This window comes from Molothrus aeneus, chromosome 30, assembly GCF_037042795.1.
Source record: "Molothrus aeneus isolate 106 chromosome 30, BPBGC_Maene_1.0, whole genome shotgun sequence".
Taxonomy (NCBI): Eukaryota; Metazoa; Chordata; class Aves; order Passeriformes; family Icteridae; genus Molothrus; species Molothrus aeneus.
This window is the reverse complement of record NC_089675.1, coordinates 962,627-984,744: the sequence shown is the minus strand read 5'-3', so window position 1 is coordinate 984,744 and position 22,118 is coordinate 962,627. Positions and strand designations below refer to the sequence as shown.

General features: G+C 47.3%; 1 protein-coding gene across 3 annotated transcripts in view; it reads right to left on the bottom strand.

Moving 5' to 3' along the window:
- The window catches only part of DIP2B (disco interacting protein 2 homolog B), a 61,478-nt gene that overhangs the window by 12,017 nt on the left and 27,343 nt on the right, over positions 1 to 22,118 (bottom strand). The window contains exons 3-26 of one of the 3 annotated variants that reach the window (XM_066567761.1): positions 19,410 to 19,553; positions 19,031 to 19,156; positions 16,133 to 16,345; positions 13,737 to 13,880; positions 12,935 to 13,054; positions 12,158 to 12,355; positions 11,858 to 11,949; positions 11,427 to 11,537; positions 10,113 to 10,236; positions 9,510 to 9,619; positions 8,411 to 8,513; positions 7,420 to 7,484; positions 6,843 to 6,936; positions 5,969 to 6,088; positions 5,273 to 5,387; positions 4,574 to 4,713; positions 4,230 to 4,366; positions 3,829 to 3,909; positions 3,573 to 3,700; positions 2,756 to 2,870; positions 1,601 to 1,802; positions 1,149 to 1,258; positions 950 to 1,030; positions 278 to 401 (exon numbers count right to left, since the gene is read on the bottom strand). In XM_066567761.1, the coding sequence (XP_066423858.1) occupies positions 278 to 401; positions 950 to 1,030; positions 1,149 to 1,258; positions 1,601 to 1,802; positions 2,756 to 2,870; positions 3,573 to 3,700; positions 3,829 to 3,909; positions 4,230 to 4,366; positions 4,574 to 4,713; positions 5,273 to 5,387; positions 5,969 to 6,088; positions 6,843 to 6,936; positions 7,420 to 7,484; positions 8,411 to 8,513; positions 9,510 to 9,619; positions 10,113 to 10,236; positions 11,427 to 11,537; positions 11,858 to 11,949; positions 12,158 to 12,355; positions 12,935 to 13,054; positions 13,737 to 13,880; positions 16,133 to 16,345; positions 19,031 to 19,156; positions 19,410 to 19,553 (2,997 nt within the window). The remainder of the gene's footprint in view (positions 1 to 277; positions 402 to 949; positions 1,031 to 1,148; positions 1,259 to 1,600; positions 1,803 to 2,755; positions 2,871 to 3,572; positions 3,701 to 3,828; positions 3,910 to 4,229; positions 4,367 to 4,573; positions 4,714 to 5,272; positions 5,388 to 5,968; positions 6,089 to 6,842; positions 6,937 to 7,419; positions 7,485 to 8,410; positions 8,514 to 9,509; positions 9,620 to 10,112; positions 10,237 to 11,426; positions 11,538 to 11,857; positions 11,950 to 12,157; positions 12,356 to 12,934; positions 13,055 to 13,736; positions 13,881 to 16,132; positions 16,346 to 19,030; positions 19,157 to 19,409; positions 19,554 to 22,118) is intronic. The other 2 variants (XM_066567762.1, XM_066567763.1) reach the window with 2 other exon arrangements.

Here is a 22,118-nt window from a genome sequence, read left to right as displayed (position 1 = left end):
GGGCACTGCTGCTCCTCCCACAGCACACGTGGGCAACATCAGCAGCCCAGCAGCAAGGGCAGCACAAGGAAGCTGAGAAAGCTTGGGATAGGGGAATGGGGACAATGAAGGAACCACATAGGAAAGCATCTCCATCATAGAGGAAAAGAACATCAAATGACTCCAAAGGCAGTCAGGACACACCAGTGAGCTCCTCTCACTAGCACTGAGTGCCCTTCCTGTATTTCCAGATCCCAAAGCAAGGCCAGGCTGTGTTTCCCCAGTGGGACTCACTCACCAGGAGGATAAAGAAGCACCACATTGTCTCCTGCATTGAGATGGCCTTTGTCACACAGCACTGATGCGATTCTCTCAGCCTTTTTGTGCAGCTGCAGGCAGGTGGCCGTGCACACAGTGGTTCCCTTGAGAGGAGACAAAAATGCTCTGAACAGGGGCTGGCACAACACAAACTGGCTGCTCTGAGATAAACCCAAGCTTGCTGGCTAGCAGGAGGCTACAGCTAAGAGTTATCTCTACCTAAAGGCTGCTGGCGCCCAGTGAGCCACTCATCCACTACAGTACCGAAGGACAGAGATGGAGTTAGATCTGCTCTAGAAAATTCTACCTTCCAGGGAGTCAGTTCAGGTCTTCTTGCACCAGAACCTTGCCAGAATATACTCAACACCATTGATAGGGATGGTGGCACCAAGGGATACACCATTAACTGATACAGGAACCAGTGGGACCTACAAACACGCTCAGTTTTAAAATGAAGTGTCAAACCACGAGAGCCATTTGCTGAAGGGACCTAGAGGGTTAAATGGTCAAGTTTTAAGTTACAAATCTATGGGCAAAATCTGATGCAGAGGTTAAAGAGAGGCACTGCAGAGGGCAAAAGATTTTAAAGACTCTCCAACCAGCACTGGATAGCACATGGACCTTAAACCCAACAAGCCAGCACTGACTGTACCTTGGCATTCAATAAAAGGAAGAGTGGGTGGTCAGGAGTCGCTTGAGCTCTCCACTGCAACACTTCTGTCAGGAACTGGTGCTGGAAGAGACAGGAAGGAATTCAACACCAGCTTCTCCTTCAGTGCTCCCCACTGCTGCTCTGCACACAGGAGGGAAAGCTACTTCCCATTCTCCATTTGTCACAAACACTGATTTACCTTTTTAACTAAATCGTTGTCTTCTATTTGACCCAGATCTCTCCCAGAGGCTTGAGCGATTCTCTTCCCAGCAACCAGGTTCCCCACCATCACAGAGGCAGGGCCCACCCCTGTGGAGAGACAGCAGCACTTTGGGAAGGAGCAGAGCAAAGGCACAGAGAGTCCCTGCAGGATCCCAGTGCTCCTGGGAATGAGCCTCACTGATGGAGTTCAGCAGGCATTGCTGGTGCCTATTCACCAGGAGGGAGAATCCCAGTGAGTTCAAAGGTGGGAATTAAAATTCCTGACTAACACACGCAAAGAGAGGCCTGGAACAAGCCCCAGCCGTGGAGCACAAGACAGGCCCTGGTCCTGCTGGGGCACGTGGGACAGGGAGGAGACATCACCCAGGTCCCTGGGGCTGAGCACTGAGCCCCGGTTCAACAACACCAAACAAAAGAGGTTCAGGTTACCTGGCTGTTTCTGCCTGGGCTTTGGCAAGTTTGTCACACAAGTGTGTGGGCACATGAGGATGTTGCAGGGGTGCAGAGAGCCCTCCAGAAAGTGCTGTTTGGTTTGGGAGATGTGGATCCCCCCCAGCGGAGTTTTTGGCAATGTGTTGGCTGGCACGAGAGCAAGGCAGTAAACACCCACTTGGTGAATGCTGTCAATGGCCTAGAGAAAGGAGAGATGGTCACTGGCATTCCTGGGCACAGCCTGCTGCTGCTGAGGCACTGACACACTGCAAGACAAATCCCTGGGCTTGTGAGTCAATCACTGACATCCCCCTTGACCTCTGTGGCACCAGCGAGTCCTGCAGTGAGCCTGAAGTGCTGGGTACACCCCTGCCTTTACAGCCCATTTCATAGACATCAAATCCATTTTTAAATCCTTCATGACCAAAAATCCCAAAATACCCACGGCTGCCTGATGAATCACACGGTTCTGATCTCGGGATTGCATCCATCTGTCTCCTCTGAACCATCACACTCTGTTCCCTCCTGCCCGCCTCAGCATTCAGGCATCTGAGCCATTATTCAGAGCACCAGGTACTTCCCTGGTTTTCCACCCCAGCTTGCACACTTCACTCCCTGAATGTCATTCCTGGAATGGCACACATGCAGTGCAGGCAGCCCTCAAAGGAACTACTTGCTACTCATTCTTTTAGGACCACACTCATTCAGCTGTTCTGGCCTTTCCCTGCCCACTTGGTCCCTGCTGAAAATGCATCTCCAAAGAAAAGGGTGGCTTTGAAGCCAAACTCTGAGCTCCACATGATCCAGACTAAAAGCAGAACTCCAAAGCTTGAGCAGAGATCTGCTCTGCGGTTCTGAGAGGAGACTGCCAGAGCCCCTCTGCTCTCTGGGACTCATGGAATCCCAGACTGGTCGAGGAATTCCTTCCCAAAATTTAACCTAAATTCCTCTTATTTCAGTTTGAAGCCATTCCTCTTGTCCTGTCACTCCAGCTCCCTCAGGACACAACAGAACAGCCTGGACACAGCTTGTGACCCTGCACAAACACCTTGTGCCAAGAGGGATGCCAAGCTTGTGGCACCTGCACTGGGGCCCTTGGTGGCCTCTGCTCTGCCCACACCCCAAAAGCTGCAGGATTTCTCCTGGCTGTACCTGCAGCACCCGACTCATCCACTGGAAACTGTCCTCCTCAGATGCATCTGGCCTCTGCTCTGCCACCACCACGATCCTCTCGTCGTAGAACACAGACACGGAGAACACAGCAATCCTAAGGAAAAGGGCAGAGCCACGCTCCAGCTTCACTCCTCAGAAACAGGAGGCCGAGGAGAGATTAAAGACAGGACTTGTTCACAGAATTCACACTTGTTAAAATAACCATGGGGCAAAAACAAGAGAAAAAGCATCAGACAATTAACATGGACTCAAAAGGAAAGGCTGGGGAGTATTTAAGGGGTTAATTCCACTTTCTGATGGAATTTCCATATGGCACAGTCCCCTGTTCTCCCAACCTGCTGTCACATTTTTGTTCCAACTTCTGGCAAAGCCCAAATGAAAGGAGATTTAAAGGCACCTACAGGATGGTTTAAAATCTCTCACTAAGTCTCGGAGATATGAGCTCCAGCCCTGCTTGAGGAGCTAGAAAATTGTATCCACAACTGCTAAATAAAAATCAAATATCTTTGGACATTAATGAAACTCTTCTTTGCTGCACCAGTCAGCAGAGACAGAGAATTAATTTCTCCATGTGCCTGACTTATCTTGTTACTTGATTGCTTTCCCTAAAGCACAGACTTGATGAAAAGCCAGGCTGGATGGTGGGAAAAAGATCTGTGTTGGGCAGGATCAGGGCAGTTACTACCTAAATCAAACATTTACTTTAACTGAGCTACCAAAGAGAAATCCAAGAAAGTACTAAAGCTTGTGCTTTGCTGTGTTACATGCAGCAGGTGATGGGGTTTCTTGTGCTGACCTTCCTCTGTAAACTGTTTTTATTGACTCCACGGCCAGTCCTGTGGCCACGATGTCGTCGGCGTTGTGCCTTCTCCCGCTCACGGTCAGCAACCCGTCCATTTTCCCAACCACAAACACCAAACTGCCCTGCAAGACAAGGAGGCAACTGTGAGGAGCTCACAGCGAGCTCTTCTCACACATCCCACCTCCCCAAAAGCTTTTCTCTGAAACGCTGAAGGGCCAGAGCAGTGCAGGCTCTGAGCTGCCTCACGTACGGGTCCGACAAATCCCAGCAAGCCGGAGCGCACGAAGGGCACTTCCCCCACTGGAGAGCCAGAGGAGTTCACAGGGATCACCTGCAACACAAGGGAGGACATTGGAGGCCTGAGGAGAGAAAAACCTTCCCAAACCACCCCAAAATCGTGGAGGAAAACCACCCCAAGAATTTCACATAACGTGAGTGAAGGGAAGAGGAGAAGGGCAGGGAACCCTCACTACAGCCAGGGTGGGAGATGTTTATGGAGGGGATTCTGAGTATCTCTAACCGCAAGGAGATTTCCAGTGCACGTTTATAAAATACAACATTAACACTTCAGTTACAAACCCAAGGGGTTGTCCAAGAGCACCAGTTTGACACAGAAAATGGGGCAGGAAAGATGCATTCTGCTAGACATACCTCGAAAGTATTCTTTGTCACCCCTGCCAGCCCATAGTACATCATTCCTCCTGCTCTGGAGCTCACACAGATTTCACCAATCTCGTCTGTTTTACAGAGCTGGGGTGGCCCATCTGGTTTCACTATACACATCATGCCTAGGACAAATCAGGCTTTGTTAAAAACAGCTCCCAAATTTTGCCCTGTGTGAGAACTGACACGTTTAAAAATCGTGACAGGAATGACTGAGTCTGGCACTGCCCCACCTCTCCCACACCGAGGCTGATGTGGGAGAGAACATTGACCCATTCTGCTCCTAAAACATCCCCAAAAACATCTCCCATCAATCTCCTGCCTGCTTTTACCTCCTGGCATCACGTGCCCGACGTCCTGGACAGTGAGAGCAGAGTTTTTATCCTCGGTGTTGACCCGAATGACACCGAAGCTCAGCCCGTTCATGGACAGGATGGCTCTGCCTGGCAGAGGGGCCCCGGGGACTCCAGGCCTGGGAAGGACACAAAATGAACAAATGCACTCAATCAGGCCCCCAGCTTGGTGTTAGACTCAGATGGAGACGGCACAGCAGCAGAAAGAGGTGTGTTCAGTGTCTCTGCTTTGCAGAATCATTTCAAACTGTGCTGGCAGTAAGGATCCCCACCCAAATTTTCAGTCTCTAAGGAATTGTGTTCCTGGGCACTGCAGCTCCTCTGCCAGCTCCCTTTCTCACCCCATGGCAAACCCCAGCTCCCACCTCTGTCTCTTACAGAAGGCAGCAATAGACAGAAACAGAGTATGAGAGTATCCAAATGATCTCAAATCTCATCTCAGATTCAGAACACCTCCCCAGCTGTGGAAATCAGGACGAGGAAAAGCAGAGCTCAGGCACTGCTGAGCTGTCACACACCTCAGAAATCACTCGGATCTCAGGAGGGAGGTTTAAAGCTCAGCAACTTGAGTACCTGAGCACACAGAGTAAATGTCAGAGGAGTTTATTACGTGCTTAAATCAACTCTGACCAACCCCAAGTGTGAAGAAAGCCCAGGCTGGCTGACTCAATCTGTTACCTCCGGATTGCAACGGTCATCGCTTCGGGGGAGGTGGCACAGGGACAAATCGCCTCTGGTTTGAGCCCATGGCTCTGAAACAAGCTCAGGAAGGCATCACAGGAGGAAACAGACCCTAGGAAGAAAGAAAAGATGCCACTAAGACTTCACAGATATTGATTTCATGCCCATGTACAGGAAGGGTCAGGAGGAGGATTTGGGAAACTGCAGGAGGAAGCACAAGAAGTTGGGCTAGGGAGGTTTAGGTTGGACAGGAAGGAAAATCTCCTCACTCCAAGGATGGTCAGGCATTGGACCAAGCCCATACTGGACATTCAGACAGTGGATTCTGCCCAGGTGGAATCACAATCCCTGCAGGGATTTAAAGGACATGTAGACGTGGCACTTAGGGACAGGGTTTAGTGGTGAACATGGTGCTGGTGAAGAGCTACATTTGATGGTCTTAAAGGTCTTCTCCAGCCTGAACAATTCCCTGATTTTATAAACACTGCTCCCCCTTTCAACTGTCCCTTTTCCTGCTTTGCAGGATCCCTCACGGCCCAAAGGATGGCAACACAACAACCTCGGAACGCCCTTGTCCTGTGCCCAGGCAGCAGCAGGCAGAGCTGTGCCCCAGAGGAGAGCTCCAAGGGAGCTGGTCCTGCTGCCAGGCCCTGCAGAGAGGCTGGGCAGGCTGGGCAGGGCTGGGCCACTCACAGGGGTTGGCGCCGTCGGTGACGATCAGCATGCGCAGCGAGCTCAGGCTCACGTCTCTTTGGTCCCGGTGCGCCATCATGGCCCAGTGCAAGTCCCGACACTTCACCAGAGCGACTTTTGCTGCAAACAACACAAAAACACCACCTCAGGGCAAATCAAAGCTTTCCAAGAGTTATTTTTGTAGAACTCACACGGTGTGAGACCCCCAAATGAGGGAATTCTCAGCTAAGCAAGGAAGCCTTAAATAACTGAGGCTGCAGTAACAGCAAAGCCAGCACACAATGGCATCTGCTGTGGCACTGCCACCACCTGGGCCAGGGTCTGTCACCATCACAGCTCCTCCTCCAAAGGCCATAAATCATTATCACTCTCTGGAAGCCCTCAGGGAGGCCAGGGACCAAGGGCTCCTGCTGCACTCTGCCATTTCCTCGGTTTCATAAAAGAAACTGGCTCCAAGTCACAAGATCCCCATTGTGCTCCCCACCACTGACATGGCATCAGGTCTTTGTGCACAGAAATAAATGGCAAAGTCCCCTGTCCTCCCAAGCTGTCACATTCCTGTTCCAACCTCTGGCAGGTCACCAATGCAAGGAGTTTTACAAGTATGCACACGACTGGGGGCTTAAAATCTTCCACTGAGTGCTACAGACATGAGCTCCAGCCCTGCCTGAGGATCTAGAAAATCACTGCATCTAGAAAATCATATCTAACACTGCAAAATAAAAATCAACTGCCTTTGGATATTAGTGAAACTCTTGGCCCCTGAGATTTGTCATGGAGGAGCAAGAAGGGTTTAAGGCATTTGAGATTTTAATGCCCCTCACTCCTGGATCCTGAGAACTCCAAGCTGAAGTTGTGGATCCCCCCAAGTTACCTTTGTGGGCGTGAACCCTCTGCACCCATGAGAGAGGACAGGTTTTCATCACAGAATAGGGCACGCTGATAGTGTGCAGCTTGTTCATTACATTCTGAAAAACAGGAAAAAGATTGTTAGCAAAGGGATCCCAAAGCTTTCATTGAGTTATTAGAAATAAGAGCCACCCCCAGTGCTCATCAACTTCAGGAGTTGACAGAGGTTTAGTCAGGACGATTCTGTTGTTCCCCCAGAGAACTGGAGATTTGGCAGGAAGAGAAATGATTGTTTTAACAGGTAATGTTCCCAGCCATGGACTCAAATGCTACTGTTACCATAAAATCATGAAATTCTGGAATGGTTTGGGTTGGGAGGGACCTTAAAGCTCATCCAGTGCCACCCTGCCATGAGCAGGGACACCTTCCACCATCCCAGGTGCTCCAAGCCCCATCCAACCTGGCCTTGGGCACTTGCAGGGATCCCAGCTTCTCTGGGCACCCTTTGCCAGGGCCTGTTCACCCTCACAGGGAAGAAATTTTTCCTACTATCCCATGTAATCATTAATCTGTCATTGCAGAGAGCTCTGGAAGCGACTCACCGTTAGAATGCCGTGCCACAGCCCTGCATCCTTCTTAAAATCCAACACATTCACTATCGTTTCACCTGGGAAAAGAAAGGTGAAGCTGTCAAGTGCAACGTGCCAGCACAGCTGTGCCCATCACTAATTCTGGAATCTGCACAAGGATGAGCATCCCTGCCCTGCTCCAGGGGCAGCCCAGGGCCCTGTGTGATTGCACAGTAACAACTGCACGTCCATGCCTGAGCAGGAACACGCCCAGAGAGCTGCAAGGAAATCACATCTGGAAATCCAGCTGCCAGCTGGAAATCACATTCCAGCCTGAGGTGTGCACCAGCAGGACAGGAAGGGTCTGGAGCAGGGCAGGGAAGGGGAGCTCGGCAGTGATGGGAGCCCAAGTGATGGATTCTGAAGGCAAACTTTGCATTTTAAACCTGTGTGAGCTACAGCTCTATAAATAGTTTCACTCGTGGATGTAGGGATTAGCTTAGATTTACAAGGCAGACCAGAATAAACCACAACCCACAGCAAAACCCTCTGGATTACCACCAGCACCTTCCAACCTCCATTTCTGGCTTTCCCAAAAACCCTCATAGGACCAGAACAGCCCCTGCCCCAGAAACTTTGGTATTTACACAATATCAGCAATGAAAGATATTTCTATGGGCCATCAGTGCAGTGAGAGGGGACTCCAGCTTGGTGGAAAATGCTCCATTTTTCATTCATTTGTTCCTCTTTTGGTGCATCAAAACAGACTCAGTAAATTCACAGAAATTATATAAATCCCCCTTTTTATTCCTCTTCATCATGGCAGTGAAAACGATGCCATTTTGGATGGAAAAACACCACAGCTAATTTTTACTTTTGGGGGGAGGGGGGAGAATTAATCTACACTTTCAAATTTTATTTTTATTTTTGGAAGTAAATATTGGTTACTCAGAGGCAGCTGTTGAAGACGTGAGAGGCAACCACTCAACGCTGTCAACCTTTGATGCTCTGTGCCCTCACCCACCTTCAGAGTAGTTGCAGGCCTGGGACAAGGCCTGGCAGTGGGCCAGCATGGCCACACGGGACACGGTGACACCCATGACACTGCCCTCCTTGCTGGTCTTGTACTGCGAGGACAGAGGTTAAAGGGAGTTCAGGAGGAGAGAAATTAAGGAGGTTAAATCACAGGATCCACGTGGAAATAAAAAGTTTTCTCTCTGTGTGAAAGCTTAGACCTGAGGAGATGGTGGTTGTGGTGGCACACATGGAAAATCTCCATGGAGATGGGAGGAAAAAAATGAATGTTGTGTTTATTTCAGTGTCACTGCTGCTCACAACATCTCCTCCTGCCCCTGTAACAAACTGAAAAACCAATCTGTGTTTCAGAGTGGCTAAACCACCACTGAAACTGCTGCAATTCTGTGGGAAATGGATTTGTAAGGAATTTTTAAAATTTGATAGAAAGCTTACATAATTTTAGAGAATTCGAACTGAGAAAGATGCATTGTAGCAGGACCAGGTAGGAAAAAACAGAGGTGATTGGTGTTAGAAGTAACAGCAGCATTTAAGCTGAAAAAGGCTACTGTAATTTATAAGGTATTGTAACCAGAAAACGAGTTAGCTTCTGATAGAATGGCACTGAGGTTTACATTCCTTGTGTCTTGCTACTCATCAAGACTGATAATAGAATAAAATCTTTTAAAACACCTCTCAATTGCCCTGTGTCAATAAAAGCTGAGGAAACCAACACAATCCCTACAAGTTACCTTCTGGCATAGGAACAAAAATCAGCATTACTGCAAGACCAGAGAATTCCAGTGCTGCTGGCTCAAGCACTGGCAGAAATGGGGTTATCAAGCACCACCTCAGAGCTCAGCTGTCTCCATCCCTCACTTTCTTGGAACAAAAACAATTCTCCAACTTATTCCAAGCAGTGCTCAAGGCCACAGAGGGATTCAAACCCAAAATGAGCTTCACAGCAGGATGTCCCCAGTGAAAGGCTTGTTTCAGTGGCAGGGAAGTGGGAATTTGAAGGGAGTGAGGTGAAACTATTCTCCCTCTGGTGATTAGAACATTAAATTCAGCTCACAGAAGGTACTTTCTATTCCCCATTCAGCACTTACCTCAATATATGCTGGCTCAGTTCCTGCTGCTGAGATGTTGGGCTGCCAGTCCTTGGGAGATTTGGAGAGATATTTTGAATCTGTCACAACCCATTTGAGTCTGGGCCAACCTGGAGCCAAAATTAAACGGTACATTAATATCAGTTTATTTATTGAGGGATTTATATTCTGCAAGAATACACTAAACCCCATCATTTGTCCAAGTTCAGTTACACAAGCTAAATTCCAAGCCAAGCCCAGCCACCAGCCAGAAGGTTCCTCTCATTTCTCATCAGGGAGTTCAGTGGGCAACCAGGTACTTCCTCTCCTCAGGGAAGATCCCTGCAGCATTCCTAAATAAAGCTTGTGAATAAAACTGCCTTGGAACCTGCCAAATGCCACTGAAGGGACCTGAGCACAAGCCTGGTTGGGGGGTGGCTCCTTGTGAGCCCCACAAGAGCAGAGCAGCTGTGTCAGACACCACAAACAAATCCTACACGTTTTGCTGATGGGATCAGGAGTTGCCCCTTTACCCTCCAAGTGCCTTCAGAGCCCTGACAGCTCCTTTCAGGTGGTTCAGCTGCAGCAGAAGTACAATCAAAAGCCAGTCTGTAACCAGCTCACCTTTAAACTGCACAATTTCTCCATTCTGGGTTTTTGGGAGCCCTTTCAGACACACTTCAGTGGTGAGGGCCAGAGCAATGCCACAGCTCCCCAGCAGGAAACCAATCTGCTGCCCACCAGCATCCTGAGGGAAGAGGGGAGAAGTCACTCCTGCTCAAAGATGACAAAAGTCAGCTTTCCCTTACTGAAACCCAAGGCTTGACAATGCTTTGGGGACTGGGGGAAGGAATGGCAAGGAAAAGAAGAAAACAACCCATTTCCACACAGGATCACAGAATCACAACTGGAAGGACTTGGGCCACTGGAAGGTGTCCCTGCCCATGGCAAAGGATGGAACTGGATGGTCCCTAAGGTCCCTTCCAACTCAAACCATGCTGTGACCCCATGAAACATGGCGCTGGCAAGATTAGAATGCACTGGATGTGAAATGCAGGGGGAAAAAGAGCTCCTGCCCAGCACCCAGGCATGGAGCTCACCCCATCTCCTGGCATCAAAGGAAGCCCAGATGCTGCAAAGAGGAATTGAGAGGCAAAAAAAGCCAAACATGTAATTACACTGGGATAACGAGACCTCTCCATCCCCTGGAGCCAATTTCTGTTGCACAATGATAAAATGAGGAGGCTCACTCAGAAACTGATTGGGCAAAGACTGGAGAAGTTTTAATTTTGCATTTGGTTGCTATAGCAGTCTGTCACAGTGCAGAGAATGAAATCAAAGCTCTGTGAGTCCCTGAGTGTTCCCTGAGCTCACTGCCACCTGTCAGACCAGCTCCCAGCTCACTGCCACCTCTCCTGCCATAGTGTTTGCCATGACCCCATTGTTTTTGTTACTCTTATGAAATCCCATTGTTTCACACAGCTCTTGACACAGCAATAACATGGCAACAGTGCAAAAATTCTGGTAAGGGTAAAGAAAACACTTTGCTGGGCAAATAATTTACAAAAAGTGCCTCAATGTCTTCAGGAACGCTGAGCACCTCCATGTCCAGCAAAATCAGAGCCTGGCAGAGCTCAGCAAGGCTGGACTGAGTCCTCTCCCATCAACCAGGGGGTAGATCCACACTCTGATCTGTTCTGTATAAATTATTTGCAGTAAGGAAGTGGAGGCTGCATCATTTAGGAGAATTGACCATCTCCAGCTGCTCAGCACAGCTCTGATCAATATGTTTTTCCATTTTTAAATGCCAAGCTCCCGAAAGTCCTCGTTGGTACAGAGCTGCTCAGGCAGCAGCTGGAGGCTGTGAAATGCTGTCAGAGGCTATGGCCTGACTTGGTTTCCATCCCACATCACTCCTCCAAGTTCCATCAACGTTACCTTTCTGGTAAGAGGTACCTCTATAGGCACTGGGATCACCTCAGCCAGGAGACAGCCATAAAATGCCACCATGAACATCACGGGGTCGTTGTTGGGATACACAAGGGCTACCTGCAACCCACAAGTGAACATTTCAAAATCCACATCTAGAGCGACCGAAGCTAGGAAAACTTGGTGTTATTTCCCACTCCTCCTCACACAGAATGCGTGGAATGTGCCTGAGCCCCTCACACAGTCCCCAGGCATGTGAAGGCTCACACACAGCCAAGACACAAGGAGCTGCTCACAGGGGAGGCAGGACCCCTGAAAAATCACAGCAATTTCTGTCCCAAGCAGCCTTGGCCCTGGGGTCAGAGCCTCACTGTGGTGTCAGTGGAAAGCTCCAGCCCCCAAAGCCCTGGTGTTACTCCAGAGAGTCCCAAAGTCCTTACCCTGTCTCCAGGTTTTAACACAGGTTCGTTTTTGGTCCCCAGTTTATTAAGCAGGGTGTAGGCCAGCTTGAGACTTCTGCTCCACAGCTTGCCTGGAAGGCAGAGAACAGAGACTTGCAGAGCTCTGGATCAAGCAGGAACAGCTCCCACCTTGGCTTTTTTTACCACCTACACTTCCACTGCTCTGTCCACAACCCTGGCAAAGCCCAGGAAGGTTTTCACAACCCCGGTGAACCCGGGAGCCCTGTGCTGCTCTCTGGCAGCAGCTGAGCAGGGGAGGGCAGGGGAGGCTCGACTCACCATATGTGAGGGTATAAACTGGTTTTCCTGTCACATCCAGGGCTGTCAGGCAGGGACACTTGGCCTGAGTGGTTCCCCAGCGCTGCAGAGCTGCTTCCAGGGCAGGAGGCCAGTTACAGACCACTCCCAGGGGCTCCCCCTTCACCGGGGTCATCTGCCGGCCCTCGGGCTTGGGCTGGTTGGGGTCAGGCTGGGGAACTGAGAAAATTCAATGTTATTTCCAGAATCTGTTGGCATTTCTAATATAATCCAAGTAAAATAATATTCCCCGTCCTTGCCCGTGTATCGCCCGACAGTTCAGTTTGAAATAAACTGAAAATAAACCTAAAGGAATGAGGAAAAGCATTTAAAAAGCCATTCCATCCCTTTTCCTGGGAAGTCTTGCACAGAACAAGAGACCATGAACAGAGGCTTCTCACGGGATGTTGTTCAAAGGTGTTCAACACATCAGTAAGGAAAAGAACACAGACTGCAGAAAAGAAAACTTTACTTAAGAATAATGCTGGAATAAAATTACCAGTGAGGACAATCCCCTTTGGGAAATTAAAAAAAAGTAGTAAATGAAAGGGGTTTTAAAATCTATTTAATTTTTTTTTTAAGTAATTCACTCAGCAGAACAGTGAATTACTTCAAACACTGGTTTTGTGTCAGACTGCTCATGGAGGCTGCTGCAAAGAGTGAATCTGAGCCAACCTTGAGAGCAACAGCAAAAAGAACTCAACTCCCAGAGTATCCAGTTGTAACAAATGTGCATAAAATCACTATTTGTGCTATTACCTTCCACAATTTCTTCAAAATCATCCACAAAGAATTCTTTCAGGGGTGGTCTTTTAGGTCTTTTCAAGGTGTTCAGCAACTGCTGAATTTTTGTGGAGACTCTGCTGCTCACAGGAACACCTGGAGGGAAAGAGCAATGAGTGCCCATGTCCAGTCCTTCCCATTCACCTGCAGGGGTTTGGGGCTCCACCACCTCCCTGGGCACTTCCAAAGCCTGACCACCCCATCCATGAAGGAATTCCTCCAGAATGCCAACACCACAACTGCAGCTCAGTAACACCTTAATGCAAAACCAAAACCATTCTGATTTTGTGAAGAGGTAAATGAGATAACAGCTGAGGGAGCTGGGGGTGTTTAGCCTGGAGAAAAGGAGACTCAGAGGTGACCTCATCACTCTGTACAACTCCCTGAAAGGTGGCTGTGCTCAGCTGGGGCTGGGCTCTTTCTCCAGGCAGCTCTGACACAGCCAGAGCACACAGCCTCAAGCTGCACCAAGGGAAATACAGGTTGGATATCAGGAAAAAGTTTTTACAGAAATGGAGATAAAGCTCTGGAACAGCTGCCCGGGGAGGTGGTGCAGTCACCATCCCTGGGGTGTTTCACAAAGCCTGGATGTGGTACTGGGGGCCAGGGTTGAGCTGAGGTGCTGGGGCTGGGCTGGGCTCCATGACTGGAAGGGCTCTTCTGTGATTCACAGCGATTCTGTGAATTCTGAGATCACCCAGAGCTGGGAGAACAACTGATGTGATTTAAGGCCTCTCTGGGCCCTGCTGGCAGCCCCGGGTGCCCGAGGGCTCCGTACCATCGGCAGTGTCCATGAGACTGGAGCGGTTGGATCCCTTGTGCATCCCCTTGACAATCCCAGAGGGAGGGAGGTCGATGGCTGCTGGCCGTGGTGAGGGGGTGGAGGTAGTTGCTGTGACATCTGGAGGGACTGAGAAACTTTCTAGAAAAAGAAGAAAGCTGCTAAATACACCTTTTATTATTTCGGTGTCAGTCACCTGTTCCCAATAATCCTAAGGGTTGAATGGTTGGATGTATGGGAACCCTCATTAATGCTAAACACACTGATTCCTAAAGGTTCAGCAGCTCTAGGAGAGGCACAGCATCTGCTCTGGAAACCAAAAACCAAAGGCACAAGGTTGTGTCCATGTCAGGAAAGTGCTTCAGCAAAACAGAATTCCTGTTCTTGGTTTCTAACCTTGAAGCTCAATCTCTTGACATTCAGTACTGTAAAAAAAATAAATAATTCTTTTAAAGTTTGTGATTCACATGAACTCTGAAACATCCAAAGTCCAGAACAAATCCCTCCCTCACCTATGCACTGATCTCTCTTGCTAGAATTCTACTATTTAGCTTTTTTGTGAGTGAGGGCTTTTGAAAACAAAACATGTGGGAATTTGACCAAAGCAGATCAGCAAAAATTGTGTGTTGGGTTTCAATCCCTTCCAGCTGGGTGGTTACAGAGCTGGTCCAGCAGCCACAGAACAAATCCAGTGAATAGCATGAGCTGGGTCTTACTTCTGCTTCAAGCTGCAAGACACTGTCCTGCCTTTCAGCCAAGGCTGCAACTGCATCCTGCAGGAATTCTCCCATGAACTGCCTCTTGAACGAGGGATTTTGCTAATGTGGGGTTTCTTTACACAACCCAGCAGGTTCAGCCATCTGATAGAGGCAAGAATATTCTATTCTGGCTTAACAGCACCAGCAACTGTTGCTTACAAAGGAAAAACCCAAAAATCTGAAACCATGGGTTGGGTTTTACAGATAGTGTGAAGTCAAATCCCAAATAATTCCCACTGACAGGGTTTTGTGGTTGATTCTGTGTTGATTTCCCTTTTTCTAAGGAGGAAAAACCCCTCATTTCTGCATTCCTTTGGAGACACAGTGGCAAGGAATATTTCTCATGCACTGAACTTCTAAAATCACTGGAATGGGCGTGGATTTGTACAATCCAAACATCTGCAGGACTTTTTATTGCTCTCAAGAGAGAGATGTACAGAATTGTGTATGTGAGAGTGCTATTCATTTAAACCAGGTGTTAACAAGGTATGAATGTGGCAAATAGAATCCTGACAAAGATCCAAAGCTTCTATTTTGCATAAGACACTAATTAGATTAGACAGTGGATATTCTGGAAGTAAAAAGCTGTGTTACCTTAATTCATTGTAAAAGGTAATGTGGCCTTCTGCATGCTCCAATTAAAAACAGCCTCTCTGCTTCAAAGACATTCATTATATTGACTACATTTTATGGGCAATCTCCTCAGTTTTCCATTTCAGGAAACAATTTGCATCCCAGCAAATAAACAAACAAAAATAACAGCGATAAAAAGATAAATAAGTGAAAGATAAAATCACCAGCACTTCTAAGCACTGCTTGCCCCAACCCAGTTAAGCAGAAGCAGAGAGCACATGAAATACAGACAATGTCCTACGGTGCAGGAATTTCCTCACCAGCAGCTAAAAAGGACAAACATACACAGAGCAAAAACAAACTTGGCCATTTCATACAGAAGCATCAGCAGCAAGGAGCACCTCAGAGCCTCAGAAAACTGAGCCCGGGGTATCCAGATCTGTAGATTTTGCTCCATCTCCTCAGTACCTGGATGCTCTGGTTATTCCTCAGACAACCACGAAGAGCTGGGCTAAAGCTTTACTCCTCTAACCCTGTTTTTTAATGACAGGCTCATTTGTTCACACACAGAGCTGGAGTTGGTTCCTTTTCTTCCCTGATCTAACGCAAACAATAAACCATGGGGGCTCAGAGCAAAATGAGGATGTTGAACACAGCATTTCCCCACTCCACAGGCACAGACACCCCTAAGGGGCTGGTCAGGACACAGATGAAAAAGCCACTTGCACTGGGCAGCTTTGTACCCACGGGAGCTCCCAAGAGCTGGAGACATAAAGCAACACACGACACAGAGTTGTGCCTCCTGCTCTGTCCACACTGTCCCTGGAGTCTTCCCTGCTTCCAGAAGCTTCTGCTCCCCACTCTCCCTTTTACAACCACCTCAACCTTCTGAAACTCTTCAGGAAAACAACAACGTGAAGGTGCAACTCCAACCAATCCTAGCAAGTGCCATCAACAGCAGCTAAACTCTTGCTCTGAATTTCCCTTCCGCAAGGGACAGCTCCGCCTTTATCAACACAGTCTGCGCTCGAAGCGATTGTTCTGTTGGTACCCAGCTCCTACCTATTCGAGTATTGGCAAATACATCAGCTAGTGACCCACTGGTCCCTTTGCCTTCTCCATGGGAAAGTGTAGAGGATGCTGATGAGGATGTGGATGACCCCTGAACAGATCGGTTGATCCAAGACTCAGCATTCTGTAAGCTCTGGTGCAATGCAGCAGAGAGAGCAGCTTGGCGCCTGAGCGAGCCCTCGTCCTCGGAGGCGGAAGACGTGTCTGTGTGGAAGCAGAAAGAAAATCTAGCTGCTTAGGGAAAAGCACATGGCACTGAACATGCTCTTTCCAATCACATATCAACAGCACAGGCTTTCACAGGAAGATCTGTTTTCCACATTGGCCAAACCAGAGGTTAAAGCAGCAGAATTGTTGGTGGGAACACACTCACCCCTGTTTTGATTCACCTCCTCAGACAACATCCTTCCCCTGGGGTCTCCAAGCCTAGAACTTAACTCTCATTACTTTTCCGTTCACATTCCACAGTATCAGATGCTGTTTTGCCTAACTCTGGTCATTCTGAACTGGAAAGTGAAGGGTCAGGGTCGTTGTCAAACTGCAAAGTCCCAGGAACAAAGAAAACGCAGGAAACAACTGTGCCAAGGCCACAGCAGAAAATGCTTTTGTCTGGGCTCTAAATGGGGCCCTTTCAATTGCAGAAAACAAACAAAAAGCCCAACCCCAAAACAAAACAGAAATCTACAGCAAGGAACTGCTTCCTGTGTGTCCCAGAGCACAGACACCTCGGCTGTCCCAAAATTGTGAACTAATTATTTAATTACCATGAAGCAAGCACTCAGTTCTTGAGATGTTGAGTTGTACAGTGCTAAATACAAACACACAGGTGGCTTCGGCCTAAAATTTAGGTGTTCTTCAAAGTGCTTTTCTGCCTACACTGGAGTGGTAAATCAAAGTACTAAATCATGTTCCACCCCCTTGCCAGAGTGGAACGGAGTGAGGAGCTGAGGCAAAGGCTGACTCCAGCCATGCTTGAGTGCTGACCTCGACTGGTGTGACTCCCCCAGCACAGGAGGTGCTGCAGTCCTGGACAAGTGAGCACAGAGCTGAGACCCAAGCAGACACCAGGAACATGCATCAGCCCCCCAGAGAAAGGAAGGGAAAAAGGAAGTGTGATAAAACAGGAAATCAGGAGGAGGAGGAGGAGGAGGAGGAGGAGTGACGTGGCCTAGCAGAGCAGTTTCAGAGCTATGAATTCACCAGGAGATGTGGATTCATAACATTTTGGATGACTTTGTCAATCCAAATGGCTGCGATGCTTCTGCACAATGAGACACAACATAGAAATCACTGCCAAAAACCACACGGACTGGTTTGTCATCAGTGCATCCAGCTGCTGGAAAAAAGAGGGTTATTGATTTCTGCTGCACATGCATGGTGACAGACACTGTGTCACCAGGGACTCTGCTGCAGCCAGCACGTGGCAGGGGTGAGAGAAGTCCTGCAAGTTGTGCAATCCCACCAGAGCCCTCTGAAACAAACATCACTGCAAACCCTCCTCTTGTGTGCTGAGCATCAACCATTCATGAAACCAAGGTGTGAATTATCCATCAGAAACAGGGAGAAGCGGCCTCAGTCCAGACCTGCTCAGCTCTGGCCAGTCTGAACCACAGAACCATGGGACACCCTGAGCTGGACCCACGAGGACCATCCAAGGACATCCAGGACATCCCAAGGATCCCACCAAGGACATCCAGGACATCCCAAGGATCCCACCAAGGACATCCAGGACATCCCAAGGATCCCACCAAGGACATCCAGGGCATCCCAAGGATCCCACCAAGGACATCCAGGACATCCCAAGGATCCCACCACATGGTTCTTCAAGAACTCCTGGAAGAGAGGTCACTTCCCAGCCCTGAGAGAGGACTGACAGACTCCCTGAAGAGCTGCAACACTGGGAGGGAGCACTGCAGCCCCTGGACAGCCCAGCACAGCCTCGTTGTAATAGAAACAGACAGGATTCGAGGGCTTTTTTATGCAGAAAAGCCGAATTTTTAATGCTACAGTCTATTTTTATATAGTTTTAAAAGTTATTTGGTTTAATTGGCTAGTAACTTTTTTGCTACTCAATTTATTGGTTAGAGGGTGTGTGTGTGTGTATGTGTTAAGGCTTTTTCTTTCCACAGATGTTTACATATTTTCTTTAAGGATTCTTAGGGGTAGAGTTTCCTTCTTTACAGGTGCAAACTGTTTTTTTTAAACAAGAATAGATTGTTATGTACATTGATTTTTATAATTTTTTTTACATGGGAACATAACAGTCTGGCTGTTAGTTTTACTTAGGTGAAGTAGTAGGCTTAAGTTACAATTTTATAAATATATTATAACTGTATATAAATTTAATTAGAATTATTATAATTATTTTATAAATATATTATTTATAATAAAATAAGAAGCAAATAAATAACAAGATACAAATAGATATTTTAAATAAAAATAAAATGTAAATTTTATTTAAAATGTAAATTTTATTTAAAATATATACTTTAAATAAAATATATATCTTAAATAAAAATATAAATTTATATATTTAAATTATAAAAATAATATATATAATATATTTTATATATTATAATATATATTATAATATATATTCAAATTATAAAAATAAAAATATCTATTTAAAATAAAAATAAATAAATATAAATAAAAATAAATAAAACTACAAATTTGTATATTTAAATTATAAAAATTATATATATTATATATATTATACATTATAAATATATATTATAATATATATTTAAATTATAAAAATAAAAATATCTATTTAAAATAAAAATATAAACCTTACAAATAAATAAAAATAAAGAAATATTTTAAAATAAATACAAATAAATAAATATTTTAATTTTTTTTTATAAGGTTTTTAGCTCTATGCCTCACCTGGGGGAGTGCAGGCGTCTGCTGGGGACTGGACGAAGGTGGAGCGGCGCTTGGTGGGCATGGGCAGGGCCATCTTCTGCTCCTTGTGCTTGGCCAGCGCCGCCTGGACCGCTTCCGTGTGGATGTCTGCGAGAGGGAAGTGCCTCAGCACCAGCACAGCACCAAGGGGATGCCTCAGCCCTGCAGCTTCTCTCGTTTTCAAACCCTGGGCTGGGTCAGTGCGTAGCTCTGAGCTCCATGTACAGTGGAGTTAACTGGCTCCACGCTTTTGTTAGGCAAAACAGCCCCTCTGGGCCTGTGATCCAAGGACACCTTCAGGCCCCAGAAGATTGGAACAAAAGTGAATTTCCACCCAGGGAACTCCTGTCCCTGCCCTTACCAGATCGGTAACGTTCATCTCTGGCTCCCCCTGAGCGAGCTCGGTGGAATTTGGATGAGGATGAGGAGGATGATGCTGAGGCTGGAGCTGCAGATGGAACGGGCATCTGAGGTTTGGATTCCTTCTGTACTGCTGGATCAACCCCTGGAAAACAGGGAGGGGGAAATAAAAGGAGCTTTTTTGGACCACACTCTTCCCTTCTCCCATGACAGGGCTGTCATGGATGTCACAAAGCTGGTTTTTCACTCAGTGTCCCAGTGAGCAGCTTGTTATTTACTGTAAAAAAACCCAATAATAAACCAGCAGTAAGAGCCTTTGCTGTTCCCATTAACCACAAACCCAATGAGACCTCCAGTTGTCTGGTTCTGGCTTACAGCATGTCTAGTGTGTGGCTTTATCATCCAGGAAAAGTTTGTTTATCCTGTTAAAACAGGAAGGAAAATAGATAATCTGATAGACAGTATAATTTTACATAATTCAGCAAGAGCAACTCAGAATTGTTGCTACTGGAGATTCAATTCTAAAATGAATCTGTGTGTCAGAGGGAAGTTTTGAAAACCAAAACCCAGAGGTCACCCAGCTGTAATTTCCTCCAGGCTGTCACCTGGAGTCATGCAAAACCAAGAGCAACTGTGTCATCTGTATGTGCTGCTTTGGAATTCTCACAAACTACCAAAGGACCAGAGAAATGGAGAGGAAACCACAAATCCTGAGCTTCCAATCCAGTCACACCGCTTTTGAGGCATGTGGTTTTAGGTAAACAACTTCAGGTGAATGCTTGGAGCTCAGGGACTCCCAATAACAGCAAATCACCCTGGATTTGCAGGAATCTCCACAGGATGGATTACACAATTCCTCAGGCTGGAAAAGCCTCATCGAGTCCAAGCTGTGCTCCATGCCCACCTTGTCACCAGCCCAGAGCACTGAGTGCCACCTGCAGCCCCTCCTTGGACACCTCCAGGGACGGGCACCCCAACCCTCCCTGGGCAGCTCCAATTCCTGACCCCCCTTTCCACGGGGAAATTCCTCCTGATGTCCAACCCAAAGCCCGTGACCCCCACCTGGCTCCCCCCTCTGTCAGGGAGTTGGGCAGTGAAAATTCCCCCCTGAGCCTCCTTTTCTCCAGGCTGAGCCCCCCAGCTCCCTCAGGAGCTCCCCAGCCCCTTCCCCAGCTCTGTGCCCATCTCTGCACATACCCCAGCCCCTCAGTGTCTCTCTTGTAGAAAGATATTTTTTAAATTCCTCATCTTGATCACCAGTTTAACATCTTTGTAGCATTTATCTGCCTTCACCAAACCCAGCCCAGTTTTATTTTGATCCAAAACCAGCACGACTTCACAGACCAAACAGAAAAGCTTCATGTTTTCTGATCACTTGAGTATTTACAAATTCAGGCACCCACTAGATGTCAGCAGCAGATTTAACAGTATTTTAAATGAATTATTAAATTCATATTTAGTTCTCTTTCGTAAGTCTTGTAAAAGCCTCTCATCTCTCCATGGGGCATCACAGGGCAAACATGACATTGCAGTTAGGAAGGGATCAGAGGTGGCTCTAAGTGACATGACACACAGAGAACAAGCTCTTTGTTTCAATATTTTGCTCTGACATAATAACACGTTCCAGTGGCCCCACAAAGCGCTCAGACACGGAGGAGAAAAGAGTGTAAATCACTGATGTTACACAACAAAGCAGCACAAGTGAGCCCAGCCTGGCAGGTGACAGGTGATTTATTTAGAGCTCCCTTCAGAATAATCCTGCTACAGCTGCACTTTCTGCTGGCAGAAACATGACAAATATGACAGAGAGATGAAAAATGAATTATTTTAGATTGGCTTTGAAGGATGCCATGGATTTGTTGACTGTCTTCAGTTTCTAATGAGAATTGACTGCTTTGTGAGCCCTGTGTTTTGGTGAAGGGCCAACGATTTAGAGATTCAGAGACTGCACCATTAGAAGATCAACAAGGATAAATGTTTGCATGAATAACAAGGAGAACAAGTGCCACATGCACAAGGAAGCAGCTGCAAACCTGTAACTCCACTGTCTGCAAACAGAATGGAGCAGCAGTGCTGGGGCTGGACTGGCTATTCCTTGAAGATGTTACTTTTCAAGCTGCATACCCATAAAAACATGGAAATAACCAGCTTGAGCCTCCAGGGTTTCCAGGGCAGCCTGAACACACTCCCAGAACCCAGGGACGCCTGGCCCAACTCCATGGGCTTCATTTGCTGTGCTTGACCCCCATCGTGGAGAAGTCCCTGGAATTAGGGACTTCAGATTTTGGGATCTGCAGATTGCAGAGACTTTAGGAGTTAGCAGCCAGAGGGACCTTAATGGATATTGCACCAGGAAAAAAATGCATCTTTAGGTAACTAACAGTGCTGCCTGAACTCCTGAGGCCATGTGAATGGAGAGCAGATCAAGCAGTGAGAATGTCCCAAACGATCCTGCTGACATGCCCTGACACGTCACCCTCCCTCCCTTCCTCTCATTTCACATCCATGGAATGGAGACACTCCATCAGCCAACACCAGTCCAGTGCTCACAGAAATGGCACAAAATGCCAGCACTAAGTATTTTGTTGTTGTTGTTGTTGTTGTTGTTGTGGACTAAATGAATTTTCTTCTCATTACCAAGGTGACCTGATTCTGAATCCCTCACGCATGACTTCCACGGGGTTTTTACAACAGAGGTTCCCAGACACTG